The 20,279-nt window shown below is 50.9% G+C and overlaps 6 protein-coding genes across 6 annotated transcripts; 2 read left to right on the forward strand and 4 right to left on the reverse strand.

The window, feature by feature from the left end:
• Positions 1-325: 325 nt before the first annotated feature.
• N7518_008365 (uncharacterized protein) lies at positions 326-1,459 on the forward strand (the record flags this gene model as incomplete). The annotated part of the gene is made up of 2 exons (XM_057189292.1): positions 326-952; positions 1,007-1,459. The coding sequence occupies 2 exons, from the start codon at positions 326-328 to the stop codon at positions 1,457-1,459; spliced, it is 1,080 nt and encodes a 359-aa protein (XP_057040995.1).
• Positions 1,460-2,270: 811 nt separating this feature from the next.
• On the reverse strand, positions 2,271-3,062 carry N7518_008366 (haloacid dehalogenase, type II; the record flags this gene model as incomplete). The annotated part of the gene is made up of 1 exon (XM_057189293.1): positions 2,271-3,062. The coding sequence occupies one exon, from the start codon at positions 3,060-3,062 to the stop codon at positions 2,271-2,273; it is 792 nt and encodes a 263-aa protein (XP_057040996.1).
• Positions 3,063-5,617: 2,555 nt separating this feature from the next.
• N7518_008367 (putative nuclear migration protein) lies at positions 5,618-9,628 on the forward strand (the record flags this gene model as incomplete). The annotated part of the gene is made up of 1 exon (XM_057189294.1): positions 5,618-9,628. The coding sequence occupies one exon, from the start codon at positions 5,618-5,620 to the stop codon at positions 9,626-9,628; it is 4,011 nt and encodes a 1,336-aa protein (XP_057040997.1).
• Positions 9,629-10,306: 678 nt separating this feature from the next.
• N7518_008368 (cytochrome b5-like heme/steroid binding domain-containing protein) lies at positions 10,307-10,686 on the reverse strand (the record flags this gene model as incomplete). The annotated part of the gene is made up of 2 exons (XM_057189295.1): positions 10,307-10,384; positions 10,510-10,686. 2 exons carry the CDS (start codon positions 10,684-10,686, stop codon positions 10,307-10,309), a joined length of 255 nt encoding a protein of 84 aa, XP_057040998.1.
• A 225-nt stretch (positions 10,687-10,911) lies between these two features.
• On the reverse strand, positions 10,912-14,294 carry N7518_008369 (putative mRNA splicing factor RNA helicase (Cdc28); the record flags this gene model as incomplete). Its single annotated transcript, XM_057189296.1, has 2 exons — positions 10,912-13,683; positions 13,731-14,294. 2 exons carry the CDS (start codon positions 14,292-14,294, stop codon positions 10,912-10,914), a joined length of 3,336 nt encoding a protein of 1,111 aa, XP_057040999.1.
• A 1,377-nt stretch (positions 14,295-15,671) lies between these two features.
• Positions 15,672-18,851, reverse strand: N7518_008370 (tyrosine protein kinase SWE1; the record flags this gene model as incomplete). Its single annotated transcript, XM_057189297.1, has 1 exon — positions 15,672-18,851. One exon carries the CDS (start codon positions 18,849-18,851, stop codon positions 15,672-15,674), a length of 3,180 nt encoding a protein of 1,059 aa, XP_057041000.1.
• Between the last annotated feature and the right edge of the window lie 1,428 nt (positions 18,852-20,279).

Consider the following 20,279-nt stretch of genomic DNA (forward strand, 5'->3'; position numbering starts at 1 on the left):
ACTCCGGCGATCCTACTAAGATTATTCTTGGCCTAGGTTCCGAAAAGCCAAAGCGAGAAGTAGGATAGAAGATTATATCGAGGAAGAAAGAAAAGGTGATATATCCTTTATCTTCCATTTTTGGTGTCGGCAATATCAACCGGGCCGGGGCTGCAGGTCATGCACCAATAAGAAACATCCTCTTGTCACGACTTGAATATAAGTTCTTCTTAACTTATCACCATCCAACCACACACATATCTAAGAACACTTCTCAATTTAACCCCTCTTCACCATTTTAGTTGTCCTCTTTTATTCATTTGCCCCTCCCATCCGATCATTTGAGATGAACAGTCATTCTCAACACTCAGAGCAAAATGAAGAGCAAAATGAAGAGATTGCCAGTGAAAATGAGGCCATACCTCTCCTCAAACGTACCTTCGCTGGTGAAGACAACCCTAAAACACGGGCAGTCATTTCCGAGCTCGTTCAAACAAGACGAGGGCTGAAACAACGTCATATTCAAATGATAGCCCTGGCCGGGACCATCGGTACTGGCCTCTTCCTAGCGACCGGAAAATCCTTAGCAAGGGGTGGACCGCTAAGCATGTTGCTGGCATATTGCATTGTGGGTATGCTTATATGCTGCGTGGTCTTTTCCGTGGCTGAGCTCAGTGCTCTGGCGCCTCTTTCCGGTGGCATCATAAGACACGCCGAATGGTTCGTTGACCCTGCTCTGGCGTTTGCACAAGGCTGGAATAGTGTTTATGCAAATGCTATCCTGCTGCCGGCTGAAATGGTGGCTTGCGCTGTCATCATCGACTTTTGGTCTGATATTAACCATGCAGTATGGATTAGCGCCCTTGGCGCACTGCTGATCGTTAGTAATATGTTGTTGGTCAGTATTTACGGCGAGTTGGAGTTTGTTTTTGCAATGTTGAAGATTGCTCTGATTGTTGGTGTGAATATCATGGTGAGCATATCTCGCCGAGCAATATTCTGGTTAGTTCCTGACTGATTTCCATAGAGTGTATGCATTACCTCTGGCGCAGGTCCACGGGGTTATCCCATGGGGTTTCGATTTTGGCGAGACCCTGGACCCTTTGTGCAGTTTCTCGGAATCAGCGGCTCATGGGGACGGTTCCTTGGGTTTTGGCGTGTCTTGAGTAGTGCAGCTTATGCATTTTCCAACGTCGAGAATATATCGGTTGCAGCAGCTGAGACGCAGAATCCTCGGCATAACATCCCCAAGGCCGCCAAACGTGTGTTCTGGAGAATCCTGATATTTTATCTGATCACCATTTTCATGATGGGCCTTATTGTCCCCTCCAATGATAAGGGGCTGCTGTCAGATTCCGGGGATGCTGGAGCGTCTCCATTTGCGATTGCTGCCACTAATGTCGGGATCAAAGTGGTACCTTCGATCATCAATGCTGTCGTTGTCACAAGTGCATGGAGCGCTGGTAATTCTGGTGAGTAGGCATTTTTCCGTCGGCTGCTGTACTTCTGCTTACCCAAATACAGCCATGCTCGTGGGAACCAGGACACTATATGGACTTGCTCAGGAGGGGCATGCCCCAGAATTATTCACTCGCATCAATCGCTTCGGGGTTCCTTGGATATCGGTTGCCGCAGTCGGATCTTTTCTTGCCTTGGGGTATATGACGCTGTCATCCGCAGCTTCTGTTGTATTTGATTGGCTCCAGCAACTGGTCTCAGATGCCTCTTTGGTGCATTGGATCAATATAGAGGTGATCTATTTGAGGTTCTTTTATGGCTGTAAGAAGCAAAAGATTAGCCGTACTGAACTTCCTTGGAAAAGCCCATTTCAACCCTATGCAGCATGGATTTCTCTGGTTTCGTTCAGTTTAATTCTGCTCACAGGCGGATTCTATGTGTTTATTGAGGGCAATTGGAGTTCTCAGACTTTTGTATCGTCATACTTCAATATTCCGCTTATATTTGCCCTATATTTTGGGTGCAAATTTTGGCGAAAGACCCGGCTTGTCCCACTGGAAGAAATTCCAATCCGCGAATTTCTTCACATCGCGAATGAAAATCCAGAACCTATACCTTTTCCAGCTACTGGGTGGCGAAGATTGAATATCCTTTGGGCTTGATGTTGGGGGATTCGGAATGAGGCGATGGGAGAGGCAAAATACATGTTGGAATGGAGGATGGGCGAAATGGACCGATTATATTTCGAGTATTCATTCAAATTGTCCAAATATACACGTTGTCCACCGGAACCAGTCTCAACTACTAGCCCCAGACCAGAGGGTAGACCGGTCTTACTCAATCCCAAATCGCCTAGCCACCTCTCGGAAGCCATCAGACTCAAGATCAATCCACATATCCACGTACCCCCCAGTCTTGGCGTTCGCACCCTGCTCCTGTGACATCTCTTCCTCTAGCTCACGCTCAACATAGATAGTCTGAAACCCACAGCTCTTGGCAGCCTTCAAATCGCGCAGATGCGCTGCAACCATTCCGCACTGGCCTGGCTCCAGTCCAAACTTCTTGGCAGCACCCTTATAAACCAGTGGAGAAGGCTTGTAAGCCCCAAAGTTCTCCGCACTAACAAGTTGCGTGAAAGGCAGTGATCCATGTCGTTGAAGGTCCTGCAGTAAAGAGACATTCCCATTCGACAGGGTAGAAGTGGCAAAGCGCCGGTTCAACAACTCAAGACCTTGGACACTATCCGGCCAAGGGTTGAGCCGGTGCCACGCGAAAGAGAGTTCCCACAGCTTCTCGTCAGTGAACAGGCCCTCCAGACCGCGCTGCCGCAAAAGGTCCTGAAGCGCATTGTAGTGGTGCTGGTCGACGGACATAAAATTTTCGGATGTGTCAAATGTACTAGTGAACACATTGTAAGTCTGCCGCCATTCTGCGACAAAAGCCAGCCAGTCGTCACTGCTCATGGCCGCAGCACGGTCCCGCAAGTCGGCTGAGAGGTCCTTGCTGGGATAATTAACAATATGTAAGGCAGCCGCGCTCAGCTCTTCCGTGACACATGTACGCCACGAGACTACTGTGCCAAACATATCGAAAAATAACATCTGGGGCGGGTTGTCTGTCGACATTTTATGTAGTTGGTGTTGGATGATGATGGTGATATGCAGCTGTTCCCCGCACTTTCGAGATTATGTCGGTTTCCGATGTCTGTCCAGGTGGGATATTAACAAAGTTGAGATCTCAGCTGGATATATGTACAACATAAGTCTATATATGCCGATCTCCAGGGAATGACGCAAATATGCTTAGTCAGCCCGGTTAATCGCATCTCCAGATGTAACGGCCGGATTGTTCTGGCGGATCTTATTGGAGAAAGGGAAAGGGAATCAAGCCAGTTAGTTCTCAGCGACTTGTCTCGAAACACGCATTGTAAGAAGTTGGAGTACTTTATGTGTTCAGTCTTCGAGATTTTAAAAAATGTGGCACAGAACATTCTGCCTATTCTTTTCCCGCCCTTCTTTCAATGCTCTCGACATTCTCAAGCTAATCATCACGACTATTGTTCAATTCGACGATCTTCTATTATAAGTGACCTTCCCTACGGAGTACATACGACGTACTTTGCACACAGCTTCAGCCCTTCCGTGTATTGTCTGCGCCTCCAATCTAGACTCACCACTAGCGCTGTCAGACAAAGAAACCGACCAGGGATGTGAAATATCAGCGAATATCGACCTGTCAACGGCCCTCGTCCAAGTCAAAAAGTACCCGGCGTCCCGTCCCCTGAGGTCAGTGGGGCAAATGGGTGGAAATGGTTCGCGGAGATTCCTTAATCCTTCGTGTCAAACCCCGTTGCTAGTCTGATTTCCAATGGCAATTTGGGGGCTTGACATTCAGAGTCTAGACATGACTCCGTACCTACTCCGTACTTCGTACATTGGATACGATAATAAGGCATTTATTGCCAATCATTGGCGATTCTCATGCGCCGCCTCCGACGTTTGCTAGCTGTGCGACCGGCACTTGCATCGACATATGCAAGAGAAACAGACCGAGGCCATGGAGGCCATAGAGTGTCGCGTACTTCCATTGTGAAGTCCGGATGAATGTTTGGTTCTTCATTTCGGTCAATGTGGGTTCCTCGTTCTTCGAAGCTCTCGGTGGAGACCTTGGATGGGTCTGGTATTTACCCCTGATCCGCGATAATGTCCGAGATGCTTCGATTCTTGACTATTTGACTGTCTAGAGAAAAGCATCACAAAAAGGAATCAAATACTACACAACATGCAACGTGCGACAGGTTACATGCAACATATGCAACACATACACCCTGGAAACTCTGAAACCAGACTACAGGCTCTGCGAAATTGCGTACGGCGATCGTCGCCCAAACGAGCTACGAATTGGCCGCCAACACAGCCATTTAATTTATCAAACACGCTAACCTTTGCTATTTTAGTGTCTTTGGAATCGAAACTATTGGTCATTGCAAAGGCTTTTCTTATTTTTATGGTTTGCTTTCCATGATTTCGCCAAACAAAATAGGGGGTGATCTTCCCAGGTCAAAAAGTGCTTGAGCTTCATGGCCCAGACACGCAGTGGAGTTCTGTCACGAACTCCTACAACATACCCCAGGCAGTTAATCTATGAATCTTACTCCGTACGGAGTACACTCATATTCCTTTTCCAGGCTTTCCGACCTTCTGATCAATAGCTCGTTCTCTTGAGAATACGGCCCCGTTTTTATCTCTTTTTTTTACCTTTCCTTGTTTCTTAGTCTCCAAATAATCAGCTTCTCCATGACCTTTGAGATCTACCACAATACCAAGTATACTCCATACACTCTGGTGATTCTCTCTCTCGCGAACAGACCCTGAAAGCGTTTTATACAGGGGATATTGACTGGAGCTCATCTGTCTTAGTGTCTGGCAGCTGCAGTGGAGTATTAAATCCTGTGGGCTAATCGGGTGGATTCTTTTCTTTCCCCATATGCCCCCTAACGAACGCCCCTGGGACTTTTTCTTTCTTTCTTTTTTAGAAGTCCAAGACTCTCCTCGCGTCCGTGTTTCCGATATGCGCAGGCATGCCGCAAGGCTGATCTAATCCCCTAAGGTCTTTTTATGGTCTAAGCCCCGACTCCTCCCAGGTCATTACCTTCGTAAGTACTCCGTACGGCGTAAATCTACAGAGTACTGGATCTCAAGGGATTCTATAATCGCGATCGGCCCTCGCATCCTTCGGGTTGATCTATTTTCCCTCCCGGAATCGGGCCATACCTCCCGATCGACATCTTACTCCTCTCTTAAGCTAAAACGGTCAGACCTGTTTGTCACTGGAGTACTCCGTAAGTAGAGTTAGGGGGCCTCTCTTCCCGTGCATATCCAAATATCGGCATTGCGCTCAAGCGTGCATCTTACATCTTCATTGTAACCGTGGCTGACCTCTTCTTTCCACCAAGTGTCAAAAGTCCCAGCGTTGAATTTCCCCTCCATCCCGCGTTCGACCAGTCGATTGCACCGAGCGAAACCTGTCTCTGGAGAGAGACAAGCGCCGGCTTCAAAACAGTCAATAGTCGGATGGTTGAACTACGGTAGTCTTTTGATGGGATCCAGTGCGTGAAGTGCTCTGGCTAGCCCAAGGAGCAGAGCCTCGATGGTTTGAGGCGGTTCATCCGCAAAGAGAGATGGCCGATTTACAGTGGCCGCCTTCCATGGCCCACCCCTCCCCGGCGCCATCCTTTAGATCCAGATCTCGAGCTCCATCCAAAGGAGGATCGAGATCGAGATCGAGACCGTCCTTGCGCCGGCGAGATTCCTCCCCGACACCTTCCTCCCCACCTGGCCTCCCAACCCCCGCATTCTCCCCCGACGGACAAACAGACGAAGATGATATCGATATCACCGAGGATACCTTATCCCCCTTCGACCCGCGGAGGATCACACCTACTCTCCATGCATCTCTCGTATCGGAGATTCTCTCGCTACGGCGGGAGATAGAGAACAAAACCAAGGCAATCGATGGGTTAGAAGAGAGCTTGGACGAATCAAGGACTGAAAATGAAACATTGACCACGAATCTGTCCCAGGCGACCTGGGAAGGGCGCTCGTTGAAACACCAAATCCAACTATTGGAAGGTGGAACGTCATCTGCGATGGCCGAGCTAGCTCGGGAGCGCGATGAAGCGGTCGAGAACATCGGCGATGTTCGTAAAAGGCTCGAGCAGGCACAGAAAAAAGCCCGAAGTCGGGAGGAGGACGTCGAACGAACCCAATTACTCTGGAGTCGCGACCAAGACTCCTGGGCGGATGAACGCCGAGCCCTGGAACGCAAGATTCACGTAGTAGAGGGCCGCTTGAAGACCGTTTTGAACGAGGTCGCAGCCGCCCAGGAAGTGGTGACTATCCGCTCGCGTTCACAACCGAGTGAGAATAATGACCATATTCATGACAAGAATAAAGAAAGCGACTCAGCCAGTGTGGCATCTAGTAGCCTAGGCCGCCGACGCACGAGCGTGACCACCTTGAGCTCAGAAGAAGGTGAAGAGGCGGTCATATTCCATAACGTGCGGTACTCAGTTATGAGTATCGCGCCTGGAGGCAAGAATGGTTCAGGTCTGAACCTGGCGGAGGAACTCGACTTCGATGAAGAGGATGAGGATGAGTTTGTCCCATCTGATGATGAGCTGCCTTCCTCTCCGGAGGCGCTGCCCGAAGAACGCCCAATGTCGGTTCACTCACAGGGGTCGCATAGTGTTTCTTTCAAGGCCAGGAAGATCCTAGGTCTTTCCCTGCAGAGCTCGGACTTATACTCACCCACTGCCATGGAGTTCCGTGCACGGGAACTCGGGCTTGCTAGCCCAGTGAAACTTGACCCGGCAGTTGAATACCGCGATATCGGCATCCAGTACTCACCTCCTCCGTCGCCTACGCTAGAAGGGAAGGTTGTATACGACATTGTTCCTGAGCCCGAGAAAGAAGACGACCAGAAAACGAAAATACCTAGAACGAATGACAGCGCCACGCTCCCAGTTGCACCTCAGATGGTTTCTACTTCTTGTCAGACCGTGGATGAACTCCCAAGTCCTCCATGGACGCCGAATGTGGCTGACTCGCCTCAGCCTGTCGAGTCCACCCCGGAGCCGGTGCAAATGAAATCGGCATCCACCCAGACTGATGTCGTTCCGGAACCATGTGTTGCTCAAAGCGAAAACCTGTTTCCTAATGCCTCATCCAAGATGGACATTCCAATGATCGCTATCCACCCACCAGGCTCAGAGCCATCCTCACCTCGAAATAGTGTCGTTCTTCCACCGCAGACCAAGAACATCGCTTGCCAGGCCAACTTCCGGGCAATTGCTGATTGCCGATCCGTCGCTATCCAAACCGAGGAGATCCGTTTCGATCAACGCCCTGTCAGACTTCCTGCCAGTCTTCTTCCTTCTGCTATTCAAGATGCACTACCTCTCCCTGAACCCGAAGAGCCTAGCCTCGAGTTTTGCACTGTGCCCCCGGTTCCGCCACGGTCCGAGAAACGAAAGCAGAGACGTCTGATAACAGATCAGCCGACAGATCATCCCGTGAAGCCTCCTAGAGCACCTGGTCCAGATCATGTGCAGGCCTACCCCGGTAACAACGATAATGGTCCGCTCTCAGATGATACCTTGTCCAATATTCGACGGCCTCTACGTTCAAGCAGTCTCTTCGCCGGCTTTGAGAATAACAGCGACGACGAAGGCCCGCATGGCGAACGCGATGTCTTCACCGACGATGAGCTCCTTAACCGCCCATTTGCCGCATACACTGTCAGTCGTGGCAAGCTCATCACTTCGAAATCAAGACCTAGCTTGGACGACATGCCTCTCCCCGAGATCGACGAGCAGCTATCTTCCCCGGAGTCAAGACCACCCAATATTGGCCGTTCTCGGGCTTCCCAGCGGTCTGGTATGACCAGTATTCGCCAGCCCGGCATGCGCAAATTAGCCATGATTTCCAGCGGAACCGCCGCGCACCAGAAACCCCGTGCCCGCAGTCCCAGCGAACCAAGCCTCGAGAGCGGCAGTACAGGCTCAAGCATCGCACCGCCATTCCCTGTGCCCATCCGTCTCAGCTCACGCAACCTTCCGCTGAACGGTAGCGACGGACCTCCAAGTCCTACTCGCTCAGCCGCCAGACAGTTCTCGGACCGTGGTCGCCAATCTGTCGTCCGGCGCCCAACTCTCCGCCGAGTGCGATCCGCAGCAGCAACGTCACAGTCGGATATTACCGAGAGACCAGAAACACACTCTTCCCCGTCACGATCGACCGCAACCTTTTCCCCAGAAAGCCCCGCATACCGAGCATATCGACCACCGCCAATGCCGTGTGATGAGATCACAGCACCTCGTGAGCGGTACGGGCCATCGAAACGCATCTCGCATCGCACGACTCCATCCCAAACCTGGAACCATGAACAGTGCGATAGAAAGGATTCCACCGGTGGTGTGCAGCCAACCAGCGTCGTTGATGCTATTGCTCAGACCATGGTTGGCGAGTGGATGTTCAAATACGTCCGTCGACGCAAATCATTTGGGATGGGCGAGTCCAAGGAGACTTGGGAGGGCAAGAACCCTGACGATGTGTCGGCGAATATCACGAACAGTGGTGTGCGACATAAACGATGGGTTTGGCTCGCCCCGTACGAAGGCTCCATTATGTGGAGTAGTAAACAGCCTACGAGTGGGCCTGCATTACTCGGCAAAAGTGGCCGGAAGTGTAAGTCTTTAAGGAACTCATTCGATTTGGTTGGAGTGGCAGCTAACATAGTATCTCGCCTCGGTATAGTCACGATTCAATCCGTCTTGGACGTCAAAGACGACAACCCCATACCCAAAGGCGCCGGCTCTTCGATCCCATTCAACCGCTCTATCCTGGTGCTGACACCACAGCGTGCTCTGAAATTCACAGCACTAACCATCGAACGCCACTACGTCTGGCTAACAGCCCTATCCTTCCTCAGCCATTCCGCAATCGGCCTCCAAGAACTAGCAGCTCTACCTCCAGTCCCACAAGAAGAATCGCCAACCCCACCTCAAGCCTCCCTCCGCCGAAACCCAATTCGCGACTCCATTCGGGTCGCAAAGGGCCGTCCCCGCCCAGTGCCAAAGCACAAACGCTCCTTCAACAGTGCCGGTGCTCCGGCCCCAGTCCCCGAAATCCCAGGGGGCAGCATCGACCTAGCAGCCGACGCACCACACGTTCCCCGTTTCTCAACCCACAGCCGCAAACGCAGCAACACCGCGCCCCGTCCCCCAGCTCTCCACGCTCTCCGTAGCTTCTCCAGCGCCGGTACTATGCCTTCTTCACACAGCGGCACCACGGCCGGCTCGTCGGAGCTACATTTCCCCGCCATGCAGCCCCCAGGCCCACCTCCAGGCATTGGAAGTCGTCGCAGCAGTATCAGCCGACGCACTTCCGAGGCGAGTGGCCGTGCTTCCAGTGGGGCTGGCAGCAACATGTTTGACATAGGCACTGTGCGTATGGAGGCTTTCATCGACCGCCACGCAGAACAGATTAATCGTCCTCGTGCGCCTCCGCGCCAGCGCCATACCCGCAAGACATCCAGTCAGTGGAGTGAGAGACGGTATGAGTTTGACACGCCTTCGGTCCATGGCAGCGAGTTCTCATACCGTCCTGATGATCCGTGGCGGGGATTCTAATTCTACAGTGGATGAATTTCACATGCGCTCTCTCTACCTTTTGCCCATTACTTACTACTTACCATATACTTATTCCTTCTTTCTTTCAACAGCACACCTTTTTGGCGCAGGTTCATCCCCATGTCTCTCCGTGGCTTGTCTGCGTACATCGTCACTGCACATATCTTCTATTTTGTCACCGTCACCTATTCATATTTATTCTTCGCTTTACTCACCTCACACATCTATTATCTGTCATTTACCATTTGTCGCTTTCGAGTTGATACCACTTTGATTCGGATACTATTGCTCGTGCAGCGGGAGGGAGAAGGGCGTTTTTTTTTTGACATTCCAACTATCAACCCAGCAGATCCTGGATATATGTATTGATCTTCGTGTTTATATTTGAACATAATGTATAAGTCTTGGTTATGAGCAAGAATGAAGCCTTTCTGTATGTACCAACCTCCAACCTCCCATATTGGTCTATTCTGTTCTATTCATGCCCCGGGTAGTAAGTTGATATTCACAGAGCAAAATAATCAAACAGGAATCACGGGTATAACGTTCGCTAGCGGAGTAAATACAACATCGTGACATTTATGTGATGTGCAGCTGATCGGGGTTTCCCGCAGTGGGCTTATCCTCCCAAACCAAAACACTCGAGTATATCATTTCCTTCATTTTCCAATAGAATATTCACAGCTTCGCGGCATCCTTGACTTCGCCGACCTTTAGCTTGGGTGAGTACTTCTTCAGCACGGATTCGTTGTGATACTAAACGGCGTTAGTTACATACTTTCAATAGCCGACTCGAACGATAGCCGATCATAACAATAAATAACATTTTGGTTTTGAAGAGAAATAAGAAGAAAAGAATGAAGAAAAAAGAAAATACATACTTTCCAGAACTGCTTCGAGGCATCCTTGCCCGCTACACGCTTAAGAATCTTTGCGCCGCCGGGGTGCTCGTCGACAAAGTTGGTTACATCGAAAACATTGCTGTCGATGATGATGTAGAGGCCCTTATCGGCAGTCTTGTGGTTGGCCACTTCAGCAGGGGTGAATGTTTTAGACATTTTGAGGTAGAATGTAGATTGAGGAGTTGAGAGATGAGAAAAAGGGGAAATCAGTAGCTGACGTGACGTATAAAATTCGGAGAAGCCTTGGAAGTCTGGGGGAAAGCGGAGAAACCGAGGTTCGGTTGATTTGCCGCGGTTTGAATTATCCGGACGGTGATTGGTTGGAGGATTAGTGCCTGAGGTGTCTATTTTATATGAGGCTATCCAACTACATTATCCGTTCTACTCTCGACTCTTCTCTCCAGCCGCCCCCTGCCCCTTCGTTACCTTGCGATCCAACCCTAGACTCTCCAAATCCTTCTTCTTATAGTAATGCGGCGCAACCTCTACCAGCCACTCTGGCTGCAGCGGCATATTACTGCGCATGTACTCCTTGCTGGTAAGCACTAACTCGAAGTAGATGACCCAGCGAGGGTTAATCTCCATAAGTGTACTGGACGGATGCAAGTATACCGACTGTCCATTCTTGATAGTGCGGTAACTGTCACCGCCACGCTGGAGTCGCGCCGCATTGGGGAAGAACCCAGCCGTGATGGCCTTCTGGATTGGCTGGATATTCGTAGACCCACAGGTACTGACAGCCACCTCGACACGGTCGCACAGTTTGGCAAGCTGATCGCGCACATCGCGCGCCCGCGTCAGACTGCGCTGCTGCAGGAAGTTCTCTTTCGCCCAGATTATGCTAAAGTCCGAGTCGACCCATTGGTTCCAGACGTTCAGTAGCGTCAAATGGTCACCGCCTTCTTTGATGGTGAAGCGGTTGCGCGCACTGTCCGCATGGATCTTCTTGTCCTTGGGTCGGAAGAAGAGTGCGCTGCCTTCGCCGAGCATCGACACGATCGACAGCACTTCTTCTACGCATCCGTATTTGTCGGCGGCAAGGATCGCCTTGGCGAGCATCGGGTCCGTTGGGAACTCGGCCATCTGCCGGCCGACCTTGGTCAGCTCGCCTCGGTCGTTGAGTGCCCCGAGCGCATACAGTTGCTCTAGAGCGCGGATGATGGTCTCCGCCGGCGGAGGGTCCATGAAGTCAAAGTCGAGTAGTTGGTCGATTCCCAGCGACTTCAACATCAGAATCACTCCATTCAAGTTGGTACGTTGGATCTCCGGGGTAGTGTTCTCTTCCAGCTCGTTATAGTACGCCCACTTGGTATACAGGCGGAAACACTTGCCCGGGCCGACACGCCCAGCACGTCCGGCTCGCTGGTTGGCCGAGGCACGCGAACACGGCGTCACGACCAAGCTCTCCATTCCACTGCGTGGATTGAACACGTTCTCCTTGACAAATCCAGGATCAATCACGTAGACAATACCATCGATGGTCAAACTAGTTTCAGCGATATTAGTGGCAAGCACCACTTTTCGCGCATTAGGCGGAGTCGGCTCGAAAATCTTAGTCTGCAGTTCAGATGGCAGGTTGGCGTAGATAGGAGCAATAATCATCTCCGGAATCTTACTCCCAAGTTTTCGAGCCGTTTCCTGTAAGCTTTGCTCGGCGGCCTCGATTTCCTCTTGTCCAGTCAAGAAGACCAAAATATCTCCAGGGCCTTGCGTGACGTGGATCTGGAAGACCGTTGTAATGGCTGCGGCGAGGTAGTTGGCTTCAGGTTGTGAAGTGTAGTGCACGTCGACAGGGTATCGGCGACCAGGAATATTGAAAATGGGCGCATCGTCGAAATACTTCTGGAACTTCTGGGCATCCATCGTCGCCGAAGAAATTAGCAGCTTCAGATCAGGTCGAGCTTTCGCAATATCCTTGAGCAGACCACAAGCGATATCGGTGGGCACCGTCCGTTCGTGCGCCTCGTCAATCATCAAGGCTGCGTACTGGCTCAGGTCCGGCTCTGTCAACAGTTCTCGTAGCAACATTCCATCGGTCATATACTTGAGAATGGTCTTGTCGCTGGTATTGTCCTCAAATCGGATGGCATAACCAACTTCATTTCCGATCTTCGTACCCATTTCATCCGCCACACGAGCAGCAACACTCATGGCAGCCACTCGTCGCGGCTGCGTGCAACCAATCTTGAGGCCATCCTTGGTGTAGCCGGCTTCATGGAGGTATTGTGGGATCTGTGTGGTCTTTCCGGAACCAGTTTCACCGACGATAATTAAAACTTGATGCTCTGCCACAGCCTGGATGATCTGATCACGGAATTGATAGATGGGCAAACTTTTGCGGGTTTCCTCCATCGAGAGGGCTTTCTTCTCTGCTGCATCGACCTGCTCCTTGAACCGCAGCTGCTCCTGCGTCATTGGCTTTTGCGTGCCCTCGAGTTTGGCGTCCATAACAAAGTTGATCTGCTGCGAATCATCGAAGACGTACTCATAGTCTCCCTCATCGACGAACTCGGCCTTTTTGATCTGTGCCTTGGCCTTGGCCGCCTGCTCCAGCTCCCACTCCTCGTGCTCTGTGACGAATCGCTCCTGGCCCAGCTCATCACGCTCGACGTACCGCTTGTACAGAGCCTCTTCCTTTTTCTTCCGGTCGATTTTCCCCTTCTCCGTAATATAGTCGGATGGCATCTGATAGCCATCACGGTGATCGTCGATCCGAAGCCGTTCCTCGGCGAGACGAAGGACCTCTCGATTGCGCGCGAACTCCTCCTTCTCCTTGCGAGACAGATTGGGGTTTTCACGCAACTCCGCAGCCTCCTCTATAACCTGTCGTCGCAGTAGTGCTAACCGTTCTGCCTCGCGCTTCTTCAAGTATTCCTGTCGAGATCGTTCTCGCAGATCGGGCATCATCGAAGCCCGTGCGCTGGCATCATCGCCCAGCGCACGTCGCCGTGCAGCCTCGCCGTCGCGCGTCCGATCCTCAACAATCTTCTTCGACTTGCTACTTTCCTTATTAGCTAGTCGTTTGGCAAACTCGTCTCGTTCACGGAGATCTCGTTGGCGGTCGATCTCTTGCTTGGTCTCAGGGTCGATATCGATATCGTCGGCCAATGACGCGGGATTGGGAGACGCAGAGCCATCATCGAGTCGCGTGCGCTTTGGGGGGATTCTTCGAATTCCTTCGGGTAAATCTCGTTTTCGACAATCTGTTCGAGGATCTCTTCGTCACCCCATCGATCGTCGAAGTCCTGAGAGCCCTTCTTGCGGAGCTTCCTCATCCGTGGCCGGTCGCGGCTCTCTGCATCGCGGCTTCGGTCTCGCTTTCGGCTGTCGTCCTTCTCCCCGCGACTCCGAGGCTCGGAGTCTCGCTTGCTGCTGCTCCTATCCTTGTCGCTGTCTCTGTCCCGTCTTTTCCGTCGCTCTCGGTCTGCCTCGACGTTGGTTGGTCCTAGCGATGGGGCGGGTTCTGGTTGGTCTTCGCCCATGTCTACCAGGCGGTACTTCTTTTTCGTGGATTCCTTGCTCGTTGCGGGTTTGGAGGCAGAGGCGCTGGACTGTGCGCCCTTCCCCATGCGGGCATGGAGCTCTCGAGCAAAGGCACCAATTTCGCTGGCATCTATGCCATCCAGGAAGGACGTCAGGGTATCTTGGAGGGAGGAGGTCGACTTGGCTGAGCTGGCGGTCGCGAGTACGAAGTCGATTACGGTGGGCTCTGACGCGCCCGTTAGGCGGAAAAGATTTTCCGACACGAAATCTTTATTGTCCATGGTGCGTGATATGGGCTGTTATTATGGGAGAGAGAAAACTAAAAAGAAGTTGATGTGCAGGGCGGAGCTTCTTGAGGTGGAGGTAAGGTGCGGTTATTGTGAGTCGGGGTCTTGGAGACAGCGGCGCATGTTGCACAAAGTGTAGAGATCCAATAAATCAAGCTCAATACCAGGGAAAGGGAGACTTGCAGAGCAGGGTGCCAAGTTTCGAGGTTAAAGATGGGTTGGAACAAGAAGTTGGAGAAGTTTGCGCCAAATGCCAAGAAATCCCGTGGCAATCCGAAATATATTTTGGGCTTGAGAGTATACAACGTGCGCTGTACAGACAAAAGATGAAGATAAATCATAGTTTTGTCTTGAATATAAGATCCCCCATACTCCCACGTAATCTTATGGAATTAAATATAGTGGGTAGGCTAAAATACAGCGAGCTGAAGCGACATCCATTGAGAGGCATTCTTGCCAGAAGGTATTCACATCACATATCCTCATTGGTTCTAATGTCGGCTTGCCCGAATATCGGATATTAAGGCTTGAACGCCAGTCTGCGAGATAATGAAGTTATTGTCTTATAATACAACTATCCATAGGTATAGATAACTAACGGTAGTTATACATTGATTGGGAATAAACTATACAATTGAAGCAAGATGCTCGTAGGATATCATTTCAGTTCGTAATTGCAGTTACTACTACACAGACATGGAACCCAGGTATTCAACTAAAGACACCAAACTAGCAGAAAAGATCACACTCAAAGAAAATGGATAGGGGGTCATCACTGCCCAGAGGGCACACATTGATCATTAGAAAAAGCAAAAGAAAAGAGCAAAGATAGCAGTGATGTTTCCAAGCCAACTAGGCATGCCATCCGACCAGATATCAGAAAGAATTGTCGCCTCGGAGCGATTGACTCCCAAGGACAAGACGATAAGAGATATGTTGGAGCGAATACAGCAGAATGCCAAAGTGACCTTGACCATTTCCAGAAGCAAGCATCCTGTGAGGTTGGTACATTTCTGGCATCTCGTAACGCTAGGTATCGATCGTACAAAAGAAAAAAAAAAGATCCGTGAAACAGGGTTATAAACCCTTCGCAAACTCCAGTTGTGGTATCCGTGAACTGCTCAAGGTAACGCCCAGATCCAAACCTGATGGATCAATAACGCCCCAGCCCGCAATAGAAAACCCCAGCCTCAACCATTGAAGCATAGGATGGATGGGGGAATGATGTCGTGACGTGAAAACATGGCATCAAAGATGGGACAAAAAAAAAAAAGAAGAAAAAGGAAAATGGCCCAGGTCGAACACCGGGAAGAGGTGACAAAAGAAAAAAGAAGGGCCCTCCGTATGCACAAGAGTAAAAGGGATATTAAATTACACGTCGATCATTTCGGCATCTTCGGCCAAGATCTCGTCAGCGGGGCCCCAGTTACCCTCGAAGACGGTGGCGCCAGCGCGGCGTCGTTGATTAATAAATTGCACCCCATAAGTTTCCAGGATTTGGTCGGCCGTGGGACGGTTCTGAGGCTCAGGGGATATCATCCATCGAACAATTCCGTCCAATGCCTGTGGGTGGCTGGCATCAACCATGAAGCTGGGTGGATCAATCAACTCCCCGCTTCGTGCGAGTCGTTGTGGTTTGGGGTTGCTCAATTGACGACTTGTCAGGAAATCATCGCCGAATTCGTTGTCACCCAGATCGGATGTACAAAGATCCTCGAAAGATGACCCTTCCGAGATAGGATTTCCAGATGCATCGCGGAAGATGCTGGTCTCCGAGCTCCAGGTAAGGCTAGGCACATCGCTCATATCGCCGTTGCGGAGCTTCTGCCAAGATACCCCATTGTCAGGGAGTTCCACATTGCCGGCAATCTCAAAAATGATGAGACCAAGTGAGAAAATATCAGCGGGTTTGTCAAATCGGCCCATAAGAATCTCCGGTCCAATGTATTCGCGGTCGCCTTCGCCTTCAATACCATCCTCTGCAGGCCAGCGTGTCGCCATGCCAAAGTCACCAATCTTTAAAGTACCCTCAAAGGTGACCAGAATGTTAGCAGGCTTGAGGTCAAGATGGATGAATCCCTTGTCATGGATCTGCTTCAGTCCCAGAGACATCTCGAGCAAAATCTTCCAGATACGAAAGTCATCGAGTCGGGCCTTGAGGCCGGCTTGTGCCAAGAAGCCATCCAGGCTACCCTCTTCGCAGAACTCTGTTTGAATGTACAGATGGCCATTGTTCTCCCAGCTGTCCATAAAGGAAATAACATGGTCACAGTTGGTCAAGGCCTTGAGAACTTCGACTTCGCGAATACGGCGCTCGCGATCCTTTAGCCCTAGATAGGGCTGCTTGCTCTTCTTGACAGCCCACACCTGATGGGGGAGAGAAGTTGGCGACCTTGGTTCACTTGATGGAAGAGAGAAGACAGATGGGAAGGACGCGTCATGAGGCTGCGCGACACGGAATACCTGAGAGAACTCGCCAGTTCCAATAAGCTCCACGCTGTCAAAGCGGGATGTCAAAGTGGGGTCGACATCTGGAACATGGTAGCCGCTAATTTGGAGACTGGGCCTTCTGAATGATGACCAGGAGTCTCGCGGTCCGGTTGGAGTGGCAGGAAGATCATGCTCCTGCACATACTGATGGTCACTGGGCACGGATATCGATAACCCACTCGGGTCGGGAGGGAAGTACTGGTCGCGGGGAGTGTGAGGTGATGCCTGCATAAGCTTCTCGTGCAGCGGACTCGCTGTCTCGGATAGTCGCTCTAAAGATTGGATTTGAGAAGTAGCGGGAGGGTAGGTGCGAGAGGGGAGGAAGGGCTGTTTGGTCGGTGTGGGAGGGAAGTCATCATTTGGAGGCTGGCTGTCGTGTCGGGAAGAGGGCGATTGGGCAAGAATCAATTCATCGCCATCAATGCTAGCGAAACTCCCACGCCGCGAGGCCTCAGGCCGATTGAAGCTGCTGCCGAATATTCCCATGCCCCGAGCGAAGGGACTTGGCTTGGGACGCGAGGTAGTAGGTGGGTTAAATGGAGAGACGGAAACGGCGTCTGATTGATGAACCAGACGTGACTTGTCGAATAGTCGGTCCGGGGGGTTTGTCCCAGCGGTGAAAAGGTTGACAGGCCGTTTGCATGGTGTATCGGGCATGCTCTTGTTGAATGCGGGATTTTCCTCTGCATTGCGGTTTTTCTTGGAAATAAGACCAGTGGACATGAATGCCGCGGGTAGAGGCTTCACTAGCCTGAAGTTATCTGGGGTCGCAAAGGTTTCTGTATCTTCTCCTGTGATCCGAGTTACGGGGGCTGGACGAGTAGCCCCCGCGGGGAGAGATTTGGAGAAGTTGAACATTGGTCGCCGGCCTTCGGGCTTGTGGACAGGTTGATGTGTGGGCGAGTCCTCGATACTCGACCCAGAGGAGGACTGAGTGATGGTACGAGAGAGTGGGTGAGCAGTGGGTCGAGGGGGTTGAGTAGCGTTGACAGTGGGGTTGACGGGAGGGTTGGCGAAGGAGTTGGAGAAAAGAGGGCTGGCTGGCGGCTTAGGCGAGAAAATGTTCTCGCTGCCTGGCTGGAATAGGCTGCTATCAAACGACGTTCGCGTCCTAACCGACAATGGCGTCTCAGGTGGTGATGCGTCGGTCGAATCATCTAAAGCCCTGGGCCGTCCAAAGAGAGGTCGGTCGCCGCGCTGCTGCAGAGTCGACCGTCGTAGAGAAGATGAGCGCTTAGGAATGGTCGCAAATGGACTGTGGGGCTGGACAGGCGTGGGGAAAGAGGGAATTTCGTTGCGCGTCGGAGATCCCTCTGGGGTTGTGTTCTCGACTTCGTTGTCGAAAATGCTAAATTCGGCTGAGAAATTGGGAGTGTGCACGCTGCGTCGTTTTGCAGAAGGGCTGCCTCGCGACGCTTGGTCCAAATTCATGATCCCGTCACTGCGCTTCAAGGGACTGCCCGTCGCAAAGCTGCTAAAGTTCCCACTACGTCTCTTTTCAACGCGCGACAAGCTTGACCGCGGTGCAAAATTCGATTCACCCAGAGGGGCAGGAGTAGTGTTAATAAAACAAGGGCTGTCTGGGGTCGTACTTTGACCTGGCGCGACGTGGTCATCGAGAGTCAAATCATTTTCTTCACCAGAGGGTAAAGCGACGAGCTGAGTTGGAGTCGCGTTACCACTGTCACTCGAAACACTCAAAACGCGTTTGGGTGGACTGCGGGGTGATGTGCGTCGACGCATTGCTGGCCTAGTAATCTTCGCGCTAGGAGGGTAAGGGACGGCGAGAGGCGACTGGTGAGATTGATGAGATGGGAAGAGGACGAAATTGTTATGCGAAGCGCGCCGTGAGGGTGACAAGGGAGAAGAGATGTAGGTGGATTTGGAGGGGGAATGAGAACGCGGGTTGAGGAAGAAGTTCGAACTCTTGGATGGTGAGCGCGAAAGTGAGCGCCTCAGTTGGCGGATAGCAGAGCTCGCGTCAACGTGATGGATTCCCGAGTGCGATGGCAGATGAAGTGTGCCACCGGAGTCCCGGTGCGGCGAAAAGGTTGCAACCATGATCGGGGGAATGTGTCCACGTGCCGCGCAATGAGTCCAGAATGAAGAGCGCGTCGCAAACTAAATGCGCTCTGGATATCTTAAGAGGAAATGTAGATATCCAGAGATTCGAGATTTGAAAACTCAAGATTGAGAGATTTAGAGAAGCTTCCCGAGGTTCCAAGGGTTTGACGCGTTCAAATCAACAACGCGTCCAGAAAAGGGAAAGATAGGAAGACGAGGAGCCAAGGATACCTTCGATATTCGAAGAATATGATATCCGAAGGAAGGCACGCGGAATGGAATGTTTTCCAAACTGATCAGGTGCGAGTGGCGAATTCAAGACTGAGTCACACCACTTCCATATCGGATTCCAACCTTGAAAGGAATTCGACTTCTCTCCTAGGGACAAGCACGAACGCGTGTGTCTGCGTGCCTGCGTGCCTGCGATGTTTCACCTTGATGCCTTTTGATACCCGAGGATAACCAGATCAAGGCGTGTGGAATGTTTCACTTGCAAGTACACTCTTGTAAAAGTAGTGTCAAGGGTGTGTCGGAACCTTTTCTTCCAACAAAAAAAAAGGTCGCAAGGGGTAATTCCCCCAATTCAAAAGATGAGGTCAGCCCACGAGGGCGCGAAAGTGAATCGAGGAGGGGTTGGGTATTGGTATGTGATTGTGTCCAACGATCGGGAATCGAGAGTTGGGCTTTAACAAACCACTTGGGGATACCAAAGAATGTTGCAAAAATCAACTATTCAGACGTTTGTATTTTAAAGTGTTCAGTGTTCGGGTGTGTTATAGAAATAAAGACCAAACCGATTAACGCGCAGTCGCGTTGTTGATCGTTGGATGCCCGATTTGGATTAGGGTGACGCGTGATTGTGACAACAAATATTAGGTAAGCAATAAACAATAACTAAATAGCCCTATATAAAACCATGGCATCGAGACAAGAACTTCTTATAACTCGTGAAAAGGAATAATATCCCAATGAAAATGCCAGCTACTGAACTCAGCTCTAAGATAACCCAAATCCAAATTAAGCCCATATGTACGCTGTACTCCGTCCTTGGGGAACACTGCGCGTCTTCGATTTTCATTCGCACGGCCCCTGCACTGACGCCACAATAAACAAAGGGAGGGGTATATGCCGCTTCTTTTCTTTTCCTTATTTTCAATCGAGGTACGGAGTACGGAGTACTAGTATACATATTGTTATTTTCAGTCGGTGCTCTAATCTAAAGAAAAAGAAAAGGAAAGAGAAGAACAACTTCAAGTCTGCGATAGGCCACGCGAAATCCCCCTTGCTTAAACCTATGCATCGCACTGCCTCTTATATTCCATATCTGATTCATCAGTCCTATTCTTGGAGGAATGTGAAAAGAAGGCTAGTACTTGGTTCAATGTCAACGAGAGGGATATATATGTATACAAAAAAAGAAAACCC

This window comes from Penicillium psychrosexuale, assembly GCF_028828465.1.
Source record: "Penicillium psychrosexuale strain IBT 29551 chromosome Unknown utg000004l, whole genome shotgun sequence".
Taxonomy (NCBI): Eukaryota; Fungi; Ascomycota; class Eurotiomycetes; order Eurotiales; family Aspergillaceae; genus Penicillium; species Penicillium psychrosexuale.